General features: G+C 52.1%; 1 protein-coding gene and 1 pseudogene across 1 annotated transcript; both read right to left on the minus strand.

Moving 5' to 3' along the window:
• Positions 1-17,969: 17,969 nt before the first annotated feature.
• On the minus strand, positions 17,970-24,359 carry LOC120713518 (annotated as a pseudogene).
• LOC120639250 lies at positions 18,966-20,728 on the minus strand. The gene is made up of 2 exons (XM_039915229.1): positions 20,486-20,728; positions 18,966-19,532 (listed from the first exon to the last, which is right to left on the minus strand). Exons 1-2 carry the CDS (start codon positions 20,721-20,723, stop codon positions 19,411-19,413), a joined length of 360 nt encoding a protein of 119 aa, XP_039771163.1. The 5' UTR covers positions 20,724-20,728; the 3' UTR covers positions 18,966-19,410.
• Positions 24,360-24,744: the final 385 nt, after the last annotated feature.

Raw genomic sequence — 24,744 nt, forward strand, 5'->3', positions numbered from 1 at the left:
GAGACCTCAACAAAGGGGACTTGGTGCCGAGGCTTCAACAGGACAACATGGGCTGCCACAAGCTCTCACCACCGTGGGAAGGCCCATACATCATCGCCGAGGTGCTCAAGCCCGGCACGTACAAGCTGGCGAACGAAAACGGCGAAGTCCTCACCAATGCTTGGAACATACAACAGCTACGTCGCTTTTATCCTTAAAGTTCCAAGCTATTTGTACATTGTTTGTACTCGCATTTACAATTTCCCAAAACAATAAAGGAGTATGTTTTACTTGTTTATTTTTTAGGAACTTTCCAGACCCTCGGGGGCTCGGAGGCGCACGAACACTGAGGTAGGCCTAGCTTTACCTTCGGCAAAGCCAAGCATCCCTCGGGGGCTACTACGGGGGGAACCCCTGAACGTCCCCAAAAAATCGCCAACGTTTTTTTGAAAAATTTCCGTATCTAAGTTTATTGTATACTTGGCAAAAATGGACGCGAGGCATGAGCAACTACGGTATGGGGCCGGCCGAGCCGTGGGGCCGCCTACGCCTCCGGGATACGGCACCCTCCTCACCACCCTACGCCTAAGTCGCTTATGAATGCTAAATTCCTTGCAGAAGTTTACCAAAGTTGCATACGAGAACACAGAAATAGAGTAAGGAAAACAAGGGCTCAAACGCGTAAGGCCTCGATGGGCCACACTGTCGATTTACAATTACCAATTTCTTACATCCACAAGTACTATTACGACAAAGTACTAACTTATTACATGGGCTCCGAGGCCCAGACTACCTACAGGTTATCATCCCCCCTTGCGGGTCTTCTACGGCATCGAATTCGTCTATGGGGGGATGTCGGCTTCCAGCTTCGCGGCCAGGACGGTGGCGAACCCCTCGACGGTGGCGTCGGCATCGTCCATGATGGCTGACGCAGTGTCCGGGCTGGCGTCGTTGGGGACCACGTACCCCGATGACACTCTCTGGAGGTCCATGATGTAGTGCATCGAGGCCACGGCGAGGGCTCGTAGGACACCAAGGCGGAAGGTGCTCTTGGCGTGCTCGGCGATCCGGCCACCTAGCGCTCGCAGGCGGCTGATCACCGAGCTACCAGACACTATGCCCTCCCCCTCGAGCTCATGGCACACGCTCACAGCGGTCCGCTCCAGGTCAGTGTATTCAACCTGCGCCACCATGAGCGCGGTGTTGACCGCCTCCTTCACCGTAGTCTCGTCCGCCACTCTCTGCCTCAGCTCTGGTCAAAGGAACCAAGATAAGCTGCGATGAATAAGAATCCAACAACAGTGAAATCTCGAGCACTCACACATGATATTCTTCTGTGCTTCCTCCTGCTGGACTCGGGCGGCCTCCTCGAGAGAGGACAAGGAGTCCTCCTTCTACTTGAGGGTGACCTTCGCGTTCCAGATGGCCACCTCCTTTTCCTCGAGGGCTTTGCCCTTTTCCTCGAGGATCCCGGAGAGCGTGGCGACGGTCGCCTTCTCGCGCTGGAGCTCGGCCTCCTTGCCTTGGAGCTCGGCCTCCTTGTGCTGGAGCTCGGCCTCCTTCTACTCGAGCGCCGTCCTAACACGCTGCAGCTCGGCAGTCTGCGCCTCGGCCACCTAAGCCTTCTGCTCCGCCGCGGCCCTCCGGACGTCACGCTCACCGGCGGTCCACGCCAGCTCTTCCTCTAGTGCCTGCTGACGCGCCCCCAGATCTATCATCTGGTGTTGGCATCGATGTTCTGGAGCACCGAGTCGGCATTGTGCTGCCCAAGCCAGCGCATTTGGGAGTAAAGCCGGGTCAGCTCGTCGCTCTTTTTGCGCGAAATGTCCCTCAGCCGCTGCAAGTGGAAGAGCATGAATGAAACGAACAAAATCAAGGCCAAATACAAACGATTCCAGGGAGGGAGCCACCTACCTGGCTGATATGGAAATCCGTCGTTCTATGAAGCTCCAAGGCGCGGTCGAGGTGGCCCAGAATCTGAGAGCCGGCCTCGAACTGCGCCTTCCAGTCGGCCTCCTCCTCCTGCTCATTGCGGAGAAACTCCAAGGGGACCCCGGACTGGATGATCGCCCTGTGACGGGGCCCCTCGGACGTCCCCGCGTTGAGTACCTCCTCGGAGGCCGACGTGAACTCGGCAATCCGGTCGGCGGCGCTGACCGCAGCAGCAGGGTCCATGTCCCTCGAGTCAACGTACTCCTCGCTGCTCTCCGGCAGCTGCACTACCGGCACCACGTTCTCCAGCGCCGTTTGCGCCATCACCGCTGCAACAGCACCGTCGTCCCGGGCCCCCGCAGGCTCCGGGACGCAGGTTTCCTCCGCTGCCGGCGCCCTTGGCGCCGACTCCTCCTCCGCGACACCATCGACCCCATTCCTCGGGGGCTCGAGGACGAGGGTCTCCACCCCTATTTGGCTGCTGGCGGGGCGTTCCTGTGCGCCCCCACCAGTTTCTCCTTCTGCTACAACCAGTTGGGCGGCGCTATCCGCGTCGCAACGATTGGCCTCGACTTCGATATCCGGCCGGGTGGCGTCATTTGCGCCGCCCCGGTCGACCTCCCCCTCGGCGTCAGCCTGAGCGGCCGTTACAGCGCCGCTCTGGCCGGCGTCGCCCCTGGAGCCTGTTGGGCCTTCTGGGACCCTCGAGCCATCGCCTCCTGGAGCTTCGCGGCCTACGCCGCGATGTCCACGACGGGCAGGGGCTGCGGTGCCATGTGCGGTGTGGCGCGCGCCCCGGTCTTGATGGTCTTGGTCGGTGCAAGCGGGGCTGCATCCCTGGTGATGGCCCCGGAACTGGGTGATCCGGGAAGAAACGCTGGAGTCAGCAGGATTGGGGGTCGATTAAACGAACGCGAAGAATAAAATCAAATCACTTACCCTGACCGGGCGCTCATGCTGTGCTTGCCCGAGGTGCTCCTTCGGGCCCGCGGCACAGTGACACCTCTCGACGACTGACCCGAGGGCAACGTCCTCGGATCGGCCTGGAGCCATGAGGCCGTTTGCGCGGATGTCTCCGCACTCGCCGCGGACCCGTCGCCACCCGTCGACACTGCAGGCGCGGGTGTCCTCCTACCCATCGCCGGTGGAGATGACCTCTGTCCTGTCACGGGCATAGACGATTTCCCGCCCGCTGCCGGCGTGGGCGACCTTCGTCCCGCCGCTGTCGCCGCATCGTCATCGTCCGAGAAGTTGATCTCAGCATCCGAGGAGCCCTCCTCCTCCTCCTCGGTGGACTCGGGCGTGGCGGACTGCGGCTTCCCCTCCGCGTGTGCAACTTTGCACGCCTTATCGTGCTTTTCCTTCCTCTTCCTCTTCCTGGCGGCGGCCGCGTCCGCCGCGTCCTTCTGCTTCTTCACCACCTCTACGTGCAGGCGGTTGACTTCGCGTTCCTCCAGGACCGGAGGCCTCGAGGTGTAACCCCTGCGGCTCAACCCCTGCGAAACGCAAAAAAGTCAGAATCGGGGAGTGGGGAGAGGAGAAGCACGAATTGGCAATGAATTGAAACTGAAACTTACCACAGAAAGGTACCCCGTCTCGGGGCGCATCTTGATCTCCCAGAGATCGTTCGGGTTGTCGGGGAACTTCGCCACCGCGTTCCTCGCCCTCCGGGCAGCGACGTCGCGGAGGAGCAGCACGTACGACGTCCTCGAGCCCGCGCTCGAGGCCTCGGGGGTGAGGTCGAAAATCAGCATGCTCCTCTCCGTGAGAGGAATCACCCTCTGCCGGTGAAAAGTTCGCAATGACGGCCGCCGCCGTCAACCCCCTCCTTGCCAGATGCCGTAATGCGTCGGTGAGCACCTCGAGCCTGGCCTGATGCGGTGGGGGCGAAACCCCCCAGTCCCACTTCTCCGGCCTCTCCCGGAGCACCTTGTTGGTGAACGCCGGGAGCCGGTTGTGGCAGCACCGCCCAAATTAATCCGGCTCAAGTGCGCTAACCATCATCCTAAAGGTAATCCCGGCTAACACACACTTCAAACGGAGTAATCCGATAGGGCTGTCGGGTAAAGTCCCGAAGAATCCACCTGAGCGTCGATCGAACCCAAAGCTTACATGCAACCCACACGAAGGTAAGTCCAGAGAGTACAACATTTCATCAATACATCACATTACAGAGTCTTAATTATTACAAACCAAGTTTGAAATCTCAGAAACGTACTTGAAGTTCAAATTGAAAGTAGTTCAGAGTTCAACTGCAGCGGAAATAAAGCGAGTTCTAAACGACGATACAAGATGTCATGATGAAGCCCGTACATGACATCACTCGGCATTGTCATCGTTGGCCGGAGTCGTAACCCACTCCACCGACCAACCAGGAGGTAAAATACACGGCCAAGTCAAGCTAGCTACTTGATCTTCAAACGTATCACCTGAAAACAAAGTTGAGCCACAAGCAAGGCTGAGTATACTAATACTCAGCAAGGCTTACCCGACTAGGATATACTTAACCTCTAACTAGACATGCAAGTCTTTTGGCTTGAGGGGTTTGTTTTTGCCGAAAAGCAACAAAGAGTAAGTCCTTATTTTCAGATTTTAGCTTTAAAGTTCTAGTTCGATTAACCATTCTACATTAGCATCTATCCAATAGCATACATGGTGAAAAACAATTATTTTTCGTCATTCAACCATATTCCTCATCATCATTGTTCCACTTCTTACTCTATGTGGCAAAAGGGTTAAGCAGTCTCAATATCCATGAGAGACGGACGATTCGAATCGAATTTGTTAACATGGCCAGGCAGACCTAAACACACGCATGGGGAATGGAATCACCCACGCGACCTTTCCCCTTTTTCCCCGGGCATAGAACAGGCCCACCGCCCTAGGGTGCTCTGCACCCGTGCGTGACCAAAGACCAGACAGTGGGGAGTGTGTTCCATGGCCGGTTCCATCAGGTACTTAAGCTTACCGATTACCATATTCTTGGCATGTGGTTAGTACGTTCAAACGCTTAACCACCACTACCACACATCGCGGCCTTATCCATTTTCACTAAACAGATGGGGTATCACAAGTACAACAACCCCGCCCGTAAACCTTATATTGCAGTGTGTAGAAAGCATCCAGCTCCTATAATTCTCACGAGTGACAGGAAATCACTCGACTTCTACCGAACCATTAGCATAGCCAACTAGCGACCTACACATACTAGTGTTCAAGCATAGGTACCTAGGATCATGCAACTAAGGCTCCAATCAACCCCTGTAAACTTAAATGCACAAATCAATAGGAATAACAATAAGTTGCATAAATTTAAAATAGACGGTACATGCTCCGGGGCTTGCCTTGCTAAGCAAAGTTAGCCTTGGGCTCGTCCGAACTTTGGTTCGGGTCTTCGGCGGCTTCAGTTAGATTAGCTTGGGCTTCACGCTGCTCACTCTCGGACTCCGGCACCAGCTCGTACGTTCCGTCAGCGAGAGTAGTCGAATCTATATGAAATGCACATGCATGAGTTGTGTGACCGTAACAATTTGTTATTTACTTCACTATAAAGTTATAAAATATTTCATTTACATCTACTTGGGCAACTGTTTATAGAGTATTATCTAGATTAACTATTTCACATTAAGTAAGTGAGGGTTTTGTCTTTTTATAAAAGCTATTTTCATGAACAAACACGAATTATTCCTAACTTTTGTTAAAGATAGTTTCCAGCGCTGAGATTTTTATGCAGAGTACTTTGCTGAAACACAAACCTACTGTCAAAAATTTCAGACATTTTCGTCAAGCAGATTAATCACTAAAAAAATAGCGTAAGCTGCTACCACAAGAATCAAGATTAAATTGTACAGGCGAAACCATGCGAATACTAGTAACGAAACTTTAACTAAGTGTTGAGGATCTGACGATGAACCTACTATAAATTTTTCAGCTTTAAAAGAGAAACATACAAGGCATGAAAAATAAAGCAATATATAGTGGCATAGATCAAGATTAATTTATACAGACCATTATACTGAGATACTGAGCCTCAAACTTTTATAGAGTGATTAGGTGAACATAATAGACCTATGGTCAAAATATCATGTTTTTTCAGGCATAGAAACTATTTTCCTTGATTTAATGTATTTCTCCTTACCAAAAATCATTTGGTCCAGTTGGGTTTAACTAAAAATTCTCAAACTTTTTCTGTAGACTCCGAGAACGAAACTAAAGGTATTGAAAACGTTTGAACCCATGAATCATATCATAACAACTTGGATAAATAAAATTATTTATTTTAGGCATACATCAAGTCCTAATTAAAACCTATAGCTAGGAGTGTCAAATGGACATTAAATTTTTACAGTGTCCTACACTTGCAGTGTGCAACAATCTGACCAAGAATCACCTACAGATCATGGCTAGAACTTGAGATATAAATAACGGACTAATAAATTTGTATTTAATCTAGAACAAAAACCATTGAGCAAATGAAAACGTGCATGTAAATAAACTTGTAGATCCAGTTGCAAAGAATCCAAAACATTTGAGTTTGAATTGTTCTAATTTTTATATGAATTGTTACGAATTTTCAAATTTCACAGCAAAATTTAGAAAAACTAACTAAACCTTACAACGGGGTCCCTGGAATTTGCATAACTGCCCCTGGAAAGATTTGGGGCCTTGCAAATAGGCCCTTGGCCGGATTACAACAGGGGAGGGGGAGCGGCGGTCGGTTTTGGCCGGAATCAGGCGAGAAGGCTCGCCGGCGGCAAGGGGGAAGTGGGGGAAAGGCTAGAGGAGATCGAGAGCTACTCGGAGGTGGTCTTCTCGAGGTCGGGGGCGGCCGGGAGAGGGGTCGGCGGCGGAGCAGAACTGGGGGCGGCGGTGGCTGACGGCGGCGGTGGTGCTCCGACGGCCATGGGCGGTGATGGCCGGGCCTGGGGACCCGTTCCCGGGGGCGGCTCGGGTCGAGAGAGGGCAGAGGATGGGGCTCCGCTGCGAGGTCGGCACGGCGGCGGCAAAGGCGGGCACCGGTGGTGGCGCTCATGTTCCGGCGAGGGCAGTGGCGAGAGCGGCTGAGTGGCGGCTCGGGGAGATGGAGTGGAAGGCGATGAACGTGTCTGGGTTGTCGTAGTTGGTCGGGGCGAGCCCAGATGGCGGCTCAGCGTGGAGGGCGAGTTCGGCGACGGAAATGGTGGCGGCCGTGAGCTTTTCTGGGCACAGGGGAGGCTGAGGCTTGGTTCTTGGGCGAGAGGAGTGGAGAGGGGAGGGAAGCGAGCATTCTGACTCGAGGGAAGGGGCCTGGGGGTTTGCGGGCATGGCGTAGGGAGGCACTCATGGCCGGGCGGCGTCGCAGCGAGACCATTGATGGCGGTGTGCCGTGGCGGGGCGGCGAGGGCGCAGCGAGGCAGCAGCGGAGGTGTTGATGGCGCGGTGCAGTGAGGCAGCAGCGCTCTCGAGTGGCTCTGGCGCGGCGCGGCGGCGGCGACAGCACAGAGTAAAGGGAGGGAGAAGAGAGAGAGAGGAAGAGAGAAGGAAAACGGTCAGCGCGAACAGTGATTTTGACTATGATTTTTCTCACGATTTTCCATTCAAACATGAAAAATTTTCAATACGAAAGTTGTTCCAAATTCCAAATCCTACAACTCTCATTTTAGGCACATTTTCATTTGAAGCTCCGTTTGAAAGTTAAAATTTGAAACTTAAAGGTAACCAAGAGTTCCCTACACAGTTTGTATTTCAAAATTTTCTCCAAATTTTGCATGGCAACTTGAAAAAAACTTTGAACATGAAAGTTGTTTGTCATATAAAACTTTACAACTTTGGTTTTAGGGAAAAATTTATTTAAGCAATAGTTTGAATTTTACCTTTTAGGCCTAATTAAAGAATTTTCAAAATCAATATATGTTATAAAACTTGAGTTGAAACAACTTGTCATTTCATGTGCAAAATTTTATTTTCTCCTCTTGAGTTCAACTAGACTTTGGTTCATTGTGATGTTGGTGAGATACCTATGCAATTTCATAAGCATACTCGCAATGGTTAAAAAGTTATTCATGTGTTCTGACTTAGGGTCAAATTAATTTGATATGTTTTAATCCTAATTTTTGTTTATAACTTCCTTGCTCGTTCTAGGTCTAACCCACGCTGAATTGCCATTAACAGTTTGGGCGTGTTCTCTCAGTGGTTTAAATGTTACGAATGGTTCCTGAATTAAGGTTTAAATTTTGTTAACACGCGTATAAACACGTGTAGGTGTTCAAATTAAACCCACTTCAAAATGCATCTTCGGAGGATTAATTCTTAATTAGCGTTTTAAGAATCTATGTTGCCACACCGGTTGCTGAAGTTGCGTAGGTAAAACCACCCTCGGGTCCACCCGGCGTTGTTCGTCATCATCCTATTGGGGATGTACAAACTCCTCTGGGATGGGCGCAGGTGAAGCATCGAACCGCCGGCGCGGGCGAACCTCTTCGGCTGGCCCCGCACGTTCTCGATGAAGAGCTCGCCGCGGAACAAATGGATCCACAGATCCCAGTGCGCCTCGATTCCCAGATACCCCTCGCAGACAGCGACGAAGACCGCCGCCTGCGAGATGGAGTTGGGGCCGAAGTTGTGCAGCTCCACCCCGTAGTACTCGCACAGCGCCCGCATGAATCTGCCGACGGGGACGCCGAATCCCCGCTAGTGGAGTCGCACGAGGCTCACGACGTAGCCCTCAGGGGGACTCGGTTTGGTCTCCTCCGACCGCGGGGGAATCCACGCCGGCCGCTCCGAGTTGATGTTCATCGGCAGCAGCCTGTCGGCGACCAGCTACTCCAAAACCGCCTCGGTGGCGGTGGACTGCCCCCACGACAACGGCTCCTGGACATCCGAGATCGCTTCGAACCGCTGGGGGATGCGGGAAGGCAAGCTCTACGGTGGATAAGGTGTGCTTTCGCTCTCTCCTTCTTCCTCCTCTCGCTCTCGGCTCTGGGCTCAGGATGCAGGGGAAACGGAGAAGGCAGGGGAGACGAAGGCAAAGTGGCCAGGTGAGCCCAAACAATCCCCCCTTCCCTGTTTTTATCCATCAAGACAGGCAGATTTGCCGCCACAGCCCGAATCGACCGCATTGAATGCGGTAGATTTTGCTGTCGCTGATGGCTGGGCCCCACGACCGCGGAGTCTCCCACGCGCGCACTTGGCAATAATTATGGAGCGGTAACCGACGGGCGCAGAGCAACTGTAGCGCTGTTCCATCCGTAAGCCGCCGCCCATGCCTCTTCGCCTACCTGAGGCAGCCGCCTGAAAAGGTGCGCCCGCACTGCACCGCACGTACCGGGCCACGTCGCCCATGACCAGCGGAAGACCCGCGCGCACGACCTGCGACTCCGCGCTGTTTGCAAACCGTGACGGAATATTTCTTTCGGGGGCTCTTCACCCTCGAAGGAGCCTAATTCCGAGGCCTTACTGATCAGGGGTTCGAAGCCTAGCCCGTCGAGGGTTCGACAGGCGCCCCAGATCGCCAGAGTCAGGGACTGCATGGGTGTACCGTACAAGCTACCCTCGAATACGGAGTTCAAGACATCCTACGCAATGTTCAAGGCCAGACGAGGGTGCCTAGCAGGGGGATCCCATCGAGGGAGAGCATCGAGCCCTCGGACCCTATCGAACGGGTCCGAGCCCCGCCTAGCGAACCTTTATGAGTGCTTTATGTGACGTGTCCACAGACCACGAGCCGACCCTTATCGAATGGGGCACAGACGTCCACTTGAACCACCCACTAGCAGCTCACTGAAGCAGCCATAGCTCGCGGCCCGGGCATGGGTAGTATGGTGCGCTTCACCCCTCCTCCCTGCGGAAGGGCAACGAGGGTCCCCTAAACGCCTTCACGCAGGCTAGGGCTCGGGGGCTCCTCACACACCATGGCTCAGGTCGCACCCTCGAATGGATCGACAACCGTCGATTGTGAAGTTCCACATGTTTAACCCAAAACCCCCACTCTTAACACGCACCTGCCAGATGGTTCAGCAGGACTCTGAGTCGTTGTGCCAGCACGAAAAATACCGAGGCCAGCTGAAAGGAATGCTGATGCCGGCTGAAAAAGACGTTGGACGGCCACCCCAGTAAAGCAACCAAGCAGGGCAACGTATATAGCCCTTGGACGAGTGCAAACACTCCTCCAAGGCCTCGAGGGCTACACCCGCGGGTGCGCTGGCGTGCCCCCACGGAGGAAACTTCAAACACTCGAGGACCAAAATCCTCAGCAGGCTTGCTCGAATGCCCTCAGCCGCACGACGTCGACATGCCCAGCGGCGGCACCGTGGAACTCGAGGCGGCCATGATCTGCATAGGCAACTCGGAGTGGCCACCTCACTGCTTCTCTAGCGACAAACCCCGACCCTAGATCAGACTCCTCCAACAATGCTCCCCGGAGCACCGTTGTGCCCTCGCCGGGCAAACTAAGGCCGCCGCGGTCAATACTCGAGCCACACCCTCGAAGGGTTAAGCCTCTGCAGGGCTGATGCACACCCTTACACCCTCGGTCATCCTCTCCGCGAAGGAGAAGGAGACTTCATTGTTCTTTACAAACAAAGATTACAAAGAGTTACCGGCTCGAAGCCGTCGAAAAGTACAAACACACAGCCACCTGTGTGGCAATTTTCCTTGTCTTGGGGAGGAGCGAGCGCCGATGAAGAGCACCGAGTCCTTGGCCGACATGACGACCAGGCTGCTCGGGCTTGCGAGGAGCAGCCCCCAGACCACACGGGTCCGGCAGGATGCCCTCCTCACAAGCTTTCTTCTAGCGTCTCCTCCACCGAAGACCTTGCGGGGGGTCAAGCTGGCGGACAGCCCCCTCTGCACCATCTCCCCGAGAGCGACATTATCGCCAAAAGGGACGATGCGAAGAACGGCCACCAAACCTGGCGCCAACACCATGGTCAGGCGTCTCAATGCCCCTTCAGGCTGAGGGACATCACAGAGGCAGAGGCCCACAGGCCCAATGTTCTTCTGCTAATCCCACTAAAGCCGAGGGATGGTGAGCACGCCCTCTCCAGTTTTCCCCTGCCGCTCGCAAGTATTCTTCTAGCATCAGAGCCTAAAGAAACCAGGCCACCCCATCCGGGGGACGACCGTGAAAGGCAAAGGGAAACATTACTAGACTTAGGTGATGCTAGAAGTAAGAGCAGGGAAGTTGGAGAGGAAAGGAAGTTCCACGACCCCTATTTATAGCTGCGTCGGGCGCCAAGCCTTAAGCCTGTCGCAGGGGAAAGGTTTGGACCGCCCGTGACGGCGCGGCACCCCACGAGCGAAAGATGCCCTCGGTTATTGTGCCAAGACGTGACCAAACAACATAAAGCCGAGCCCCTGGACGCTGAGCTGCCCAGCATCGGCGCTGGCTAACTGCCCTCGAACGGCGCGTCGTAAGGCGACCAGGGAAAGCAGGGCTGAGACCCAGAGCGCAGGACAGTGCGGGACAGCACGGCAATAGCACCAGCTGCAGAGCAGCAGGTGCCATCACGGCCCTGGCCTGCTCAGCGCGCTGACGCGTCTCGTCACCGAAACAAGACAAGAAGGGGCGCGCGCCTCGGAGTACTTTTCCTGCAGGTGCACTGCCCCGACTGACGAGTTGTCGCGTCCGCCAGGCCAGCACTCGGATGCGCCTGGCGGGAGCACAGCGCCAATCGATCACATCAAGGGGTAAAATTCCCGAAATACCCTTTGGCCGAATTCCCTTACTCGACCAAAGGCTCGGGGGCTACTATCGGGCACCATGATTAGGGGTACCCTAATCAGGGGACTAAAATCGCCCTAAAAACGCAAACACATGCTGGACAACTGGGCCCATGAAGGCCTATAGCCTCCTTCCAATCTGGAAGAAAGGAAAAGACTCAAAGAAGCCCAATACGCGGCCCACGTACGCAGTGCGGCCCATCCGCACCCCCCTCGGACCCGCGGAGTGATCTCCGCTTCGCTCGAGGGCTCCCCGCCAAAGCCCTCGACCGCGCCCCGCGCCTCCGGCTCGCTCGAGGGTAGCGAGCCTGCCCTCGGAGGAGCGGATCATCTCCGCCTCGCTCGAGGGTAGCGAGCCTACCCTCGGAGGGGCGAATCATCTCCGCCTCGCTCGAGGCCACCCCTCGATGGAAAGGACAAACGGCCCTTCCGCTCACCCGCCCGCCGTACAGAGGCATTAAATGCCAACCACTCCTCCACAGCGCCCGAGCCAGACAGCGCCAGACCGCCATTCCCCACAGTGGCTGTGACCGGAGTCCCGTCCGCCAACTCCGGTCACTGCTCCGCATTCCGGACGCTGTGGCGACACTGTGGGAACCTGCGACGCAGTGCAAGACTTGCTCGGCACTGCTCCGACTACTATACTGCCAACTCCCCATACCTCCTTCGTACTTTCCCTTCCGCGGAGCCCTCGAACGGCATGGGCACGACCCTCGAAAGCAGCTCTGGCCTTGACCAGGACAAGACCCTGGCCTGTAGGACCCTCGGAACGCCGCCACGCCACGCCTGGAGGACAGTACCCCCCACATCAACGACCACGCCGCCCGCTGGAGCCGCCAGGACGCCGGCACGATCTCCGCAAGACCAAGGACGATGCCCAGGACGACTGCCACGCCCGGCGCCATACCCCACAGTGTACTTCCCACAGTGCTCGACCACTGCACCCCCGTGATTCGGGGAAAAGGTGACGACTTCCGCGATCCCCTGTGTATGTACACCGTCCCTCCTTGTGTCTATAAAAGGAGGAGGTGGGCTTTCCCTTAAAGGGGTCGGCCCATTCGGTAGAACACAACGCTCAGCACAACTCACCGAGCACATACGCTCTTCTGAGCCCCGATATTGGCACTCGCCTCAATCAACTTCCCCTCTAGAAGAGACTTGGCAGATTCCCTCCCTCTCTCGCCTCGCTTGTACCCCCTACTACAGGCACTCCCGGTGCAAGACAGTACAATGCTCTTGCACACCCCTTTGCTGGACGTACGGCCCCACGGCCGGAACCAGGATAAACCCGTGCGTTAATATGTTGCCTCTTGCATCAACATCTGGGATGAGGAACACGCAGCATCATCACTAGTTGGGTCTGGACCGCCGGGTCAGGACACCGACAAAGCTTAAACATATATTCTTGACAAATGAAATCCCTTTTCTCAAGCTAGATTCAATCCGGCTCACCGAAAACCCTAGATCAACCGGTCTTGGTTGTTGTCCTTTTTCATAGTCCAAACCAATATGCATCTTTCTCGGTCCGATTCCGCTAAGCTAGCGTGCTTTCGTTTTCTTGGATCCATCTGACCACCTTTTGATCTCTCCCTCTTTTTCCTTTCTCTCCGCAACTCTCCGTCCATCAGCATGAATCAATAGCATGAATCAATCTCAATTCATACGAGCATCCCCTTGCTTCCCGCTCACCTCCTTGGTATAGCAGCCAGCCTGTCACTCCTTTCCCTCTCTCTCCGAAGGTACCAATCCCACCTGTCACCCTCCTCTCTCTTCCTGCATATGGTAGCCATACCGTGTCAATCCTCGCTTTCCTATGTACGCGCTAGGATGATGAGTCTGTTCTGGTCGCACAAGCTCGACCTTATCGTACTCAAGAATGCCACCGGCAGGGCGAGATCCACGTGCTCATTTTGGGGTTTCTTTCGAGATCAGATAGCTCGCGTGTGCTGTCTTCACACACACCACGCAAGCCCGACCGTCTGCGTTCCAGTCCACTCTCCTGATCGGTCCAGTACCACTCATCCGGCCTTTATGTGCTCGCTAGTTTGCACCTCTGTCCTTTTCGATCGACCTAGCCCATGACCGAACCTACTTCGACTGTGACCGAATTTGCTCGGCCAGTCTTGCTACCCAATCGGCAGGCCCAGCCTTGTTTTTCTCCTCCATTTCAGATCGTCTTCCTGTTCGGCCAAGATCGAACCCACCTCAGTCCACATACGAACCCATATCAGCCAAGTCCGAACCCCTTTGGCCCAAAGCCCAGTCCTACATGTGACCTGCTTGATCTAGTTTGGGTGTTGCACGCTGCCGCCACTTTCTTGGCGTGCGTGCCACGCGAGCGTCGCCTATATATTGAGCGAGCACTGAGCTCCTGCACCTCCTTCTCCCCTCGGGCTCTCTGCTTGCTAGGGCCGCCGGCCCTAGGCCATCGCTCTCCCTGCTCTCGTCACCCCCTGCTCGCCGGCCTCCACCCTCCCGAGTGCCACCCCTGCAGCAGCAGCGCTCCCTTGCAGCCGGCCTCTCCCTGCACGCTGCCTGGAACAGCTCAGGCCGCCGCCTCTCCGAGCGCCGCAAGGGCGAGCACCCTCCGTCCCGTGCCTCCTGGATCCCTGCAGCTGCGCCCCCTCCTGCTAGGCCCCTGCTCACCTGCATCGCCTCCCGCGTGCACAGCAACAAGACGACCAACGAGCAATGGCGATGTCCCTGATGAACTCTTGAAACAGAGCCATCGTCGAAACTTCCAGCTTCGTTTTCTATCTCCACGATGAGTCTCCGCGATGGGTAAGCACCAAAACGAGTTGAGTTCTCCTCGACCTCCTCTTTCTTTTCCACCAAATCCCAAGCCCTTAGATGCCCTAGAACACCGGGAACTCGTGCTACAGTACCCGCCGCCCTCCATGGGTGCTGTTCCAAGCTTTTTCTATTTGGTCCCTATGAAGTTCTGTAATTTTTGTAGATTCATTTGAGTCTACGGAAATCTGCAGAAAACCCCCTAGATCTATTAGTTCTTTTCAGTCCAACCCCAACCCTAACCTTTTTCAGATCTAACCCTCTCTTTTATCCAATTTGTGAGCACTATTTTCAGTGTCTTGCCAAAGTTTCCTGCTAACCCCTAATGTCTACGGTTAATTGCAACTGGGCCCCTAGATCACCGTTTAGCCCATAGAATCTTCATTTTAGATCCGTTTTTTATCGTTCTTGTTGCGTTAGTCTTCTAAAAGCCTAAGCTATCATTTAGTAGTGTCTTTTTGCCATAGTTCTTGTTTTAAAAAAATTAATATAAATTTAATTTGATTAATATCTTGTCATCTAGCGTTTCTAATTAAAAACAAATTAGAGTTTTAACTCTAGTTTTCATAGTTAATGCTAATTTGATTAATACCAACTTAAATATGTTTCCAATTATAATTTGTTAGTTCAATATAAATCCTATAAATATATGTGTTTAGATGCTCTCACATATCTGTTCTCTAATTAATTGTTTAATTAGTGAAATTTCTATATAGACAATTATATATATAATTTGATTAAGTTTCACTTCATTTTTCTAAATGCAAATATAATGTGAGTTAATTGTAATCAAGTTCTTTTCTTTTAAAAGTCCTTTACATGTGCTTTCTAATTAAAACAAATGAAGCTCATAGTTTCTTTGTTAACACCAATCTTTCGATAGTTGTGTCTTTTCAACTGTAGCTTCGTTTCTCGCGTTTCTTGCGCCTTCGTAAGCATAGCAACGAGCCCTATCCTTTAGTGCGTTCTTTTAAAGTCTTTCTTTTGTTTGGCGTATTGTTCTTAGTTGTACCTATTATTTGCTTTGTATGTTGTCGATGATTGTTTCGAGTAGAAGGATCGTTGTTGAAGCTTGAAGAATCAAGAATTGCAAGTGAGCAAGAACTGAACAGCAGTGAAGAGCAGTAAGAGTAGTTTTTTGTTGGTGAAAGGCAAGTGACCCTAACCATACTTCTATCTATGCTTTATTTACAAGATTATATGATTTAATTGGAACATGGAGAACCACCTAGGAAAACAGTATAACCACAATACTATATGGCTCTGGTCTTGGCTGATTAATTAGATGAACTATATGTGGTGTTGGGGTGGCTCATTTGGTGGTGTTTGGGCTTGTGTCATGGAGCAGGTGAAGGAAGCTGTGTCTTCTAAGCGATTGCAATTGTTGGGACGAACACTTACATATAGAAATTCTTTGGAAAGGCCTCGTAGCGTCCCTATGTAGTCACACCTAAGGAAGTGTGATAACGTGCTTGGGCGGCACATGCATGGTTGGGTTCAAAGTTCTTCGGAACTATTACGCGAATTGTGGTGAAAGTGTACAACCTCTGCAAAGTTAAAACTAACCGGTTAGCCGTGCTCACGGTCAAGAGCGGCTTGGACCCTTACATGATTAATAAACTTAAAGATGGATATAAATCACTTTCTGGTTATTTCTTGTGGCATTGCTGAGTACCAACCATAAGTGTACTCACTCTTACTTACTGCTGCTCAGAAGGATAAGGTGTGAGAAGTATTTTAAAGATGATGCTGAGTTCTAGGCGTACGCAACCCCCAGTCGATTGCCTGTGAAGTTTGAAGCCTTCGTTTCCAGGATAAGCTGTATAACTCTGATAGTCTTTTAATTGTTGTAATTCTCTTTTACATGATATTGTTACTGATTATTCACTTATAATGTCACTATATGTATGAAATTTGATCCTGGCATACATATGGTTATGCATTCGGTTTTGTTCTTAAAACCGGGTGTGACAAGAATCTTGGAGAGTTAAAGTTTTTCAAGTTTGACCAAATTTATATGACAAAATAATAACATTTATGATACCAATTAAGTATCATTAGATTCTTTGTTAGCTATATTTTCATAGTGCACCTATTTGATATCATAAATCTTTATATTTCTCTCTATAATTTTGGTCAAACTTTGAGATGGTTTGACTCTCCAAGATTCTTGGAATGACTTATAATTTGGAACGGAGGGAGTAATAAACTGAATCAAATGTAGGTTCGTGTCAGGGAGAACGATCGTGTAACTGAATCAAATGTAGGTTCGTGTCAGGGAGAACGATCGTGTAATGGGTTTTGCTTCCGTAGAATATTGAGAAGCCTGAAAAGCAAGGGACACGGGGTATTTATATCGTTCAGTCTTCCGTTTTCGGTCAGGAGTTGAACCGATCCTTATGCTTCATTTTCAACTCTGGTTATTTCCTTCTCACATGGAGTTTTTCTTTTCTTTAATGTAATATCATCACAGCACAACTTTGATGCCAACCAACCATACTTGTCATCTCTTAGAACAATTCTAGAATCATTTAGAACATCTCTAACAGATTTGATATAAATGAATACCTAAATTTTATTTTATGTATAGGAGAGAGATGATTTAAGTTATGTTTTTGTGCTCCCCTCAAGCAGATTTAGTATAACTGGATATCTATAAAGTTTTCAAAAAAACACTCTTATGTTGCAAGAATTTTTTATAAAAGTTCCAAGACACAGAAAAACTATAAACAAATTATATGTTTCACTGTGAGTTTTTTTGCAAAATGTCACTTACACATAAAAATCCCCTCTTACTCGCTTCACGCCGGCCTCCTCCTCCTCCTCCCCTCCTCGGCCGACTCCTCCTCCTCATCTCCGGCCCCTCCACCTCCTCGCCGCCGTCGGAGCTGCCTGTTGCTCCTCCGCCGCACCGCACCGCACCGCACCGCGCCGCTCCTATGCGTGACCGTCGGTGGTGCTCGCCCGCCTGGATCTTGCCGTCGAGCTTGAGTCGGATTTCCATGGTGGCACTAGCGGTTAGAGGCAAGTTAAAGGAGATCGACAGACAGCGGCGGTGGCACTCTCCCGCTCGACCGCACGGGGTTGACGAAGCGAGACGAGAGACGGGGAGTGTTCCCCGGTATCGAGAGGCCGGGCTCTATTCCACGTGGAAATTGGGCTCATCCGGGCCGATAAACCCCACGCAATGAGTTTCCAAAGGCGCTTGCTGGACTCCGCATGGGCTGCCGACGCGGGGAAATAATGGGGATCCCGGCGGAGAAGTGGGCTTCCAAACTAGGCCTAAGGAAGGAAGAAGAGGAAAATGACCCCCCCCCCCCCCCCCCTAAATTCTCACTCTAACCCCCCCCCCCCCCCACCCCCACCCCTAATTCAGATTATATATGAATTGCATCATCAAAACACAGCTATGCCAAACCTCCAGGCATAATATCTCATTAGCACGATGATTGTCACACATCAAACAGATGGGTCATTGATGAACGAACTAATAAAAATCGAACTTCCATATGATGTAAGCTCGGTGAATGTCCAATCTTCTATATGGCCACTACGAGTCTACACTCTAGTATCGGGTGTTAGCATTATCAGATTGCGGCTACGAAGGATCATACATGCTTGCCATGTCGCCACTTAAGATTAAATCAAAGAGCAGCAAAGCCTATGATTCACCGAAGCTGCTGCTCACGTGTTCCTGTACAATCATATGCAACCGCCTTTGCATCATACTGGATGAAGTGTAAGCTGGAAGGTTGAGGTGGTAGAAGCAGGTTTGCGAAGTGGGGAGATGGTCGCGGGAGCTGGAGGCCCGAAATATGAGCAGCTTGCTGCAATGTCACACCCGGTTTCGAAAGAACACCAGATGTACCTTATATGTGTGCCAGGATCATGTTTCACACATATGGAAGACGTCATAAGTGAATATATCAAAGACAATGTCCAACAACGTAAACAAAAGAGGAATAAGTACTTTATTACACACTCCGATAATAGACACGAAGATCTTAACGTTTCACCGACAACATAAACGATATCTTCAACAAAGCTTCCCACAGGAACTCGACTGGTGAACGCTTCTAGAACTCCTCAAAGTCGTTGTAGTATTCCACCTCATTGTTCTCTTCTGAACAGCAATTAGGCAAGGGTGAGTACTCTTATGGTTGGTACTCAGCAAGTGGGAGAAAATGCAAGGCCATCAAGGAAAGGCTAAGGTTTATTGCAGTTAGCATTTTAGTTGGCCAAATTTTATTAACAAGCGCCTATTTACTAGATATAAGTATATACCAACCCACTTAAGCATAAGCTAAAAGGATCCAACATTTTAAAACCAAAAACCACAAGTTAATTATTCTTCAAGTTCAATTATCATGTGAGGGTCCAAGCTGCTCATGACCGTGAGCACGGCTGATATATCAGTTTTACACTCTGCAGAGGTTGTACACTTTCTCCACAATTCGTGTCCCCCTGTGTCGCCCGGGTTTGTAAGGCCCTTAAACACTTCCTTTGGTGAATGGCGAGCGGTCCACTACGAGGCCTTTACAAAGATTCCCTAACAAGTGACAATCCGCTAAGGTTTCAAGTCAAAGCAGAGTATAAACCTCCCTAATGGTCAGCACCTTAGCAAAGGCCGCTACCCCAAGAGGACCGGGTTATACCCCAACGATGCTTCCCCTCTTGCCCTTTCGGTAAGACTGTCACAAGCTAGAGTCTCTAATTAATCAGCCAAGACCAGAGCCATATGGTATTGTGGTTGTACGGTTTTCTTGGGTGGTTCTCCATGTTCCATTTATATAGCATGATCTTGTAATTAAAACAAGTATAACAACATAAAACATATTTATCATTTTCGAAAGATTAAGATAACACCATTCCCAAAGTTAAGCAACTAATTCGTTCTACCCAGCAAGATATAAAACCCGGTGTTTCAAGGCTTAGGTAAAAAGACTAGGTAAAGTCCTTAATAGGATTCCCATCAATTTCATGCATAGAACAATAAAGTAAGGTATTTCATCATGCTATTATTGGGATCAAAACAGAACATGTAAAGGGGGAAATCCACTTGCTTTCCTCATTTAATTGCTGGTTCTCTTCCTCGTATACTTGTTCTTGTTCTCCCTCGAACAGCACATCGTCTACACGATCACACAAGCAAAACAAACAATACAAAATAAGAAATAGTATAAAAACAGGAAAAACAGAACTGAATAAGCTGAGAAAGATGTAGAGCATGATGCAAGGATCGCATGAGCGCAAGAATCACTGAAATCAGAGTTAAAACGTGAAAGATATGGCTAGACTAAGGTTCCAGGGACTTGTTTGCGAGATATTTAAACTTCCAGAGGCTAGATCTGAAGAAACCAGAGGCTAAAACATAAATAAACATGTAAACAGAGGGGTTAGCATGCAAAAAGAGGGGTCCTGGACTGCGGGTTTAAAAACCAGAGAGATCAGGGGTCTAAACGGAAGAAACAGGACCTAAATCTAATTACTTTTGAACAACTCAGGACTGCAGGTTGATTTGTAAAACTATAGGGGCTCTTTAGCAAAAACGCCACTGGTTGACCGGTATGGGGCTGGGTTTGACTTCAGCTGTGGGATTCAGATCCGTTGGATCTTGATCCAACGGCTGGAGGCGGCTAGGGCGGCTCGCGGCTCGGCTCGGCTCGGGCAGGCAGCACTTTGCGCCAGCGACCGGCGGAGACGGTGGCGGACCACCGGAGCTCACCGAAAACGGTGCTCCGGGGCTCGGTTTGCAACGGAGATGGGCCGGGGAGCTGGCGCGCGTGACGGGGAAGCCGATGGAGTCCAGGGCGAGGTCGTGCGGGCCGGGAGTGAGGTGCGCCATGGCGCACGGCAGCGGCGGGCGGCGATCTCGCCGGGAGCGGCGCCCTGGTCCTCGGCCTCGTGCGCAGGGAGGCCGAGAAGGACGTGGGGGCGATGCCGAACACGAGGGCGAGGTCGACGAGGTGGTGCAGAGGCCGGGGTGAGCCCACGGCCGCGAGGCGTGGCCGCGGAACTCCGGCGAGCAATTCCAGCCGCTGGAGGGCGGGAAGGAGAGGGGAAACGGGTTGGCGAGGATTCCCACCCCCGTGCGAAGCTTCAGCGAAGGTCGGAGTAGCCCGGGAGGTGGCGAGGCGGCGGATCGACGGCGACAGTCCGAGCTCGGTGGCGGCGGCGCAGCTCTGCGGTGGAGGAGCAGGGGCAGAGGAGAGCGAGGGCGAGGAAAGGAGGAGTGGCGAGCTCGGGTGCAGCTTTTGTAGGCCGAGAGGGAGGGGAAACGCCGGCAGAGGAAGGGGCGCGACGCTCGGGTGCGGCCCGACCATGGTGGCGCATGGTGGCGCAGCCGTTGAAGAGAAACAGAAGGAAACAGAAGGGGAAGGGAGGGGGCACGGCGGCTCCCCATTGGGCCTTGATGGCGTGGAGTGAAGGAGGGGAGGGAGACGAGCGGGCGCTGGGGAAAGGAGCGGGCGGCCGGTGGTGCTCCTCGCGGCAGAGAGGGAGGCGGGAGGAAGGGGGAGGTGCCGACAGGCGGGGCCCACTTGGCGGTGAGGGTGAGAGAGGAGGGAGGTGGGGTGGGCCGGCGCAGAGTTGGGCCGACTGGGCCTTGCGGGAAAAAGAAGGGGGGAGAAGGGAAGGAGATGGGCTGGGCTGGTTTGGAGAGGGAAGAAAGGAAGTTTTTTTAAAACTCAAACTCATTTGAATAAATTCATTTGAATTCAAAACAAATTTGAATTTTTGGGTGTTACATGCAACCCAGCCCCGAGAAACCATCTGACGGCAAATACTTCACTGAAGTCCAGAAGAAGAGCAACCTCCTTTGCTGTTCAACCGTCATGTTTTCAACGGCCTGTCATGGAGCAAGAGTTTTTCTTTTTAAATCTTTTCACTAAAAATATATCCTAGACATTGTTCTGTCTACAATAATGCGTTGGATAAATGTGTTAAATTTGATCGAATAATGACTGTATCAAGAGAGGTACTCCCTCCGTTCCAAATTATAAGACATCCCAAGAATCTTGGAGAGTCAAAGAAATCTCAAGTTTGACCAAGATTATAGAGAAAAATATAAAGATTTATGATATCAAATTGATGTACTATAAAAATATAACTAATAAAGAATCTAATGGTACTTATTTATATACTAAATGTTATTATTCTATTATAAAAATTTGGTCAAATATAAAAAACTTTGACTCTCCAAAATTATTAGAATGTCTTATAATTTGGAACGGAGGGAGTAAAAACATCTGCCTACGTTAGCCATCAAGACATGAGTTGAAGAGTTGGACATACCTTCCAGAACCATTTGATTTGGCGATCTTTTTCTTTGTATCCACGGTAGTCAGTATACGCTCTCCATTCTTTCACATCTATGGTGTCATCGCTGCCGCCGCCCAACATGCGATCAAAATCTGTAGCATCCAAACTCTTAAAGAACTTTACCCCAGAGTTTCCCTCTGTCGAAGAAACTTGAAAATCCTATAATGAAATGACTCAGTTGAAGTCTGGTGCTGTTGATGAACCTATCTTGAATGAGCAGACTGATGTAGCTCTGTCTATTCTGACTAGTCACAGCAACATCCTTCCCTCCTGGGATGAGCTCACGGGTCGTTCTAGACCCTAACACCTCCACTTCTCGAACAAATGTTAGCCCCAACACGTTCGAATCCACAAGACTCGGATCCATCTCTAGGATTTGTTTGCAGCTTTTGTGCAGGGATGGATCTGTGTCCGCAATGTCATCTAATATAAGAGATCTCCCCGTTAGTCGCAAGAACAATGTCCGGTCAAAGAAGACCCCCACATGTATTCTGTGCATCAGAGCTAATGCAATCATGCGTCCAGCAAACATGAAGTACTCTAGGTGCAGTGGATCCACAACAGATGCTGCAATATGGATAAAAAATGTGAAATGTTAGAAAGGTGCAATCATTTACATAGTTTAACATTGATGAGATTGGGAAACTTCAAATTGGTCAAAAGAAGTAAACTTCAAACTTCAAAGTAAAGTTGAGTGCTAAACTTTAGTACATATTAGCACTCATATACATGCTAAAGTTTTTGAGTCTTGGCAAAAGTTTAGCCCACCCCATTAGCATTTCGGTTTGGATGAGCTAGTGCTAAAGTTTAGCACTTTCACCCATTAGCACTTGGATCCAAATAGGATTTAAATTGAGTGAGGTAGCTAAAAGTATTCAGTGAGAAGAAATAGCTAAAATAACTAAATATTAGGACATTGAATCTTGGCCTAAAAGAGGACAGTCTTCTGAACTATATAGCAAGTATGTTTTGGTGGACAGATAACTGGCACCTCCTTATCAAAGAAATTATTGCGCCACTATACACTACAAGAACATGGTCGTTATTGTAGAATGAAACCGATATGAAAGTTTATGAGAGGGCTAGGCGAAGCGAACTCACTGGGATTGATGAAGAACCTTCACCTGTCATGCGGACACGCTGAGAAGAGAACAAGGTGCCGGCTGAACAGCGCCTGGCACACCAAGCAGAACCACTCCCTCAGCACGCCGGGCCGGTGGCTTGCTCGTGCTTGAACGCCACGGACAGGCCGGCGCCCAGCTCCTGGGGCGTTGCACGAGCAATGTACCCGAATGAGTCGGGCAGCAACCGCGGCCGATCGATGAGCATCTCGTACGGCGGTGGTGCGTGGACGCCGGCGACGAGTTCCGGCAGCATTGCCATGGCCAGGTGCCTCCGTGCCTCGAACGGGAGGATGTCCCTATGCCTGGCGATCCAGCTGATGCTGCTGCTCCTCCTCATCTCTCTCCCGGCGCTCAGCACAAGCGCCGTGACCGCCGCCGGGTGCTCCGCCAGCGCGGCGCGCGGCGCGCGGCGGAGGGACCAGAACGCGTTCTGCTGCGACTGCGACCACGCGTCCACCTCGGCCAGGACGGCCCAGACGGCGCGCGGCGAGGCCGTCCACTTGGGCGGCGCGGCGTGCTCGCCCGACGGCGGCCGCCGCAGGCTCGTATCGAATCTGGCCATGCACGCGTCGACGGTTCTCAGCAGGGACGCCAGCGCCTCGGACAGGGCGGCCATCCTGCCCTGCCCTGGAGACGCGGCGCGTCGGCGTCCAGCTTGCGCAGCACCGACCAGAAGATCTTGAACTCGAACGCGGCCAAGTTCCATGGACCCGCCGCCGGGCGGCAGTGCGCCCTAGCGATTTCTTCGGCCACAGCTTTCGCCGCCTCCACGGCGAACCGGCCCACTTGCTCGGCCACCCGCTCTTGCGGCAGGTCAAGCCAGCGCGCCGGGGTCCAGTCGGGGTCGGAGAGCACCGCCGCGAGCGTGCCTCGAAAGTCAGCGTAAAGCGGGTCGCCGGCGGCGATGTATCGGCAGAACTCCAGGAGCACCGGCGCCGTCCACCCTCGGACAGTGAGATGGGGAGACATGAAGCGTCGGATGGCGCTCTCCGCTTCGGCGCGACGCGGGGGCTCGTCGGCGTGGAGGTACTGCTGGACGAGCACGACGGGGGCGCCGCTGCAGAGGAAGATGTCGAGGTGGGCGGCGACCGCCGCCCCCCGGGAGCTAGGAGATTCTTTCCTGTCGGCGGCGTGGGCTAAGTCCAGGAAGCTCCCGACGAGGTTGTCAAGGTCCGCCGGCTGGCCACTCCTCGCCGCGGCGATCTCGGACGCGAGGCTCCACGCGTCGGCGTACGGGGTGGAGCGGAGCCGGGAGGAGACATGGATCGTGGGGTCCCGCGGGAGGCCGAGCTCGCCGATCGTCGACCCGCGCGGGAGGTCCCGGCCGGCGTACGAGACGCGCAGCTCGCCCCCGCGGGCGGCGCCCTTCCCGAGACGGCCGAGGAGGACCGAGTCCAAGGTGTCCTCTCGCCGCGCCCGGATCACGCTGGTGGTGGAGTCGATGTTGCGCAGCAGGAGCTGGACGGCGCCGGACGAGGAGTCACGCTCCGAAGCGGCAGCGGCGCGCGGCGCCATGGGATTGCGTGGCCAGTTGGGGGCAACGGTTGCAACTTGCAAGTCCAAGCGACAGTGGCGTAGCCAGAATTTTTACATGGGACATGCCGAACCAAAATTTTCATATGCGAACCGGTAATACCCATTTAGTAACTGTAAAGTTTCATAAAATTGCGTTGCAATACGATACACAACTACTAAATGGTAAAATCTAACAACAACTAGCTAACAAATTAGATTGCATCAAAGAAAAGTTAAGGTTAGAGATTTGGTGGGGAAATATACACGGAACAAACAGATGATAAAGCTGCTCACCACTTTACCAGCACATAGGAGGGTTGAAGTAGGCCACCGGCCATGACACCATGGACTGGGCGCCGGCGGCCGGATAGGAGTGGGGCCAGGT

The sequence above is a fragment of the Panicum virgatum genome, chromosome 6K (genome assembly GCF_016808335.1).
Source record: "Panicum virgatum strain AP13 chromosome 6K, P.virgatum_v5, whole genome shotgun sequence".
Classification (NCBI taxonomy): Eukaryota; Viridiplantae; Streptophyta; class Magnoliopsida; order Poales; family Poaceae; genus Panicum; species Panicum virgatum.

What these genes read in the sequence shown, in the direction of transcription:
- LOC120639250 (XM_039915229.1), bottom strand. Translation starts at nt 20,723, where the DNA reads ATGGTCGGGCCGCACCCGAGCGTCGCGCCCCTTCCTCTGCCGGCGTTT. An exon ending in CGCTGAAGCTTCGCACGGGG is followed by an intron (nt 19,533 to 20,485) that starts GTGGGAATCCTC and finishes GTGATCGTGTAG; the next exon opens with ACGATGTGCTGTTCGAGGGA.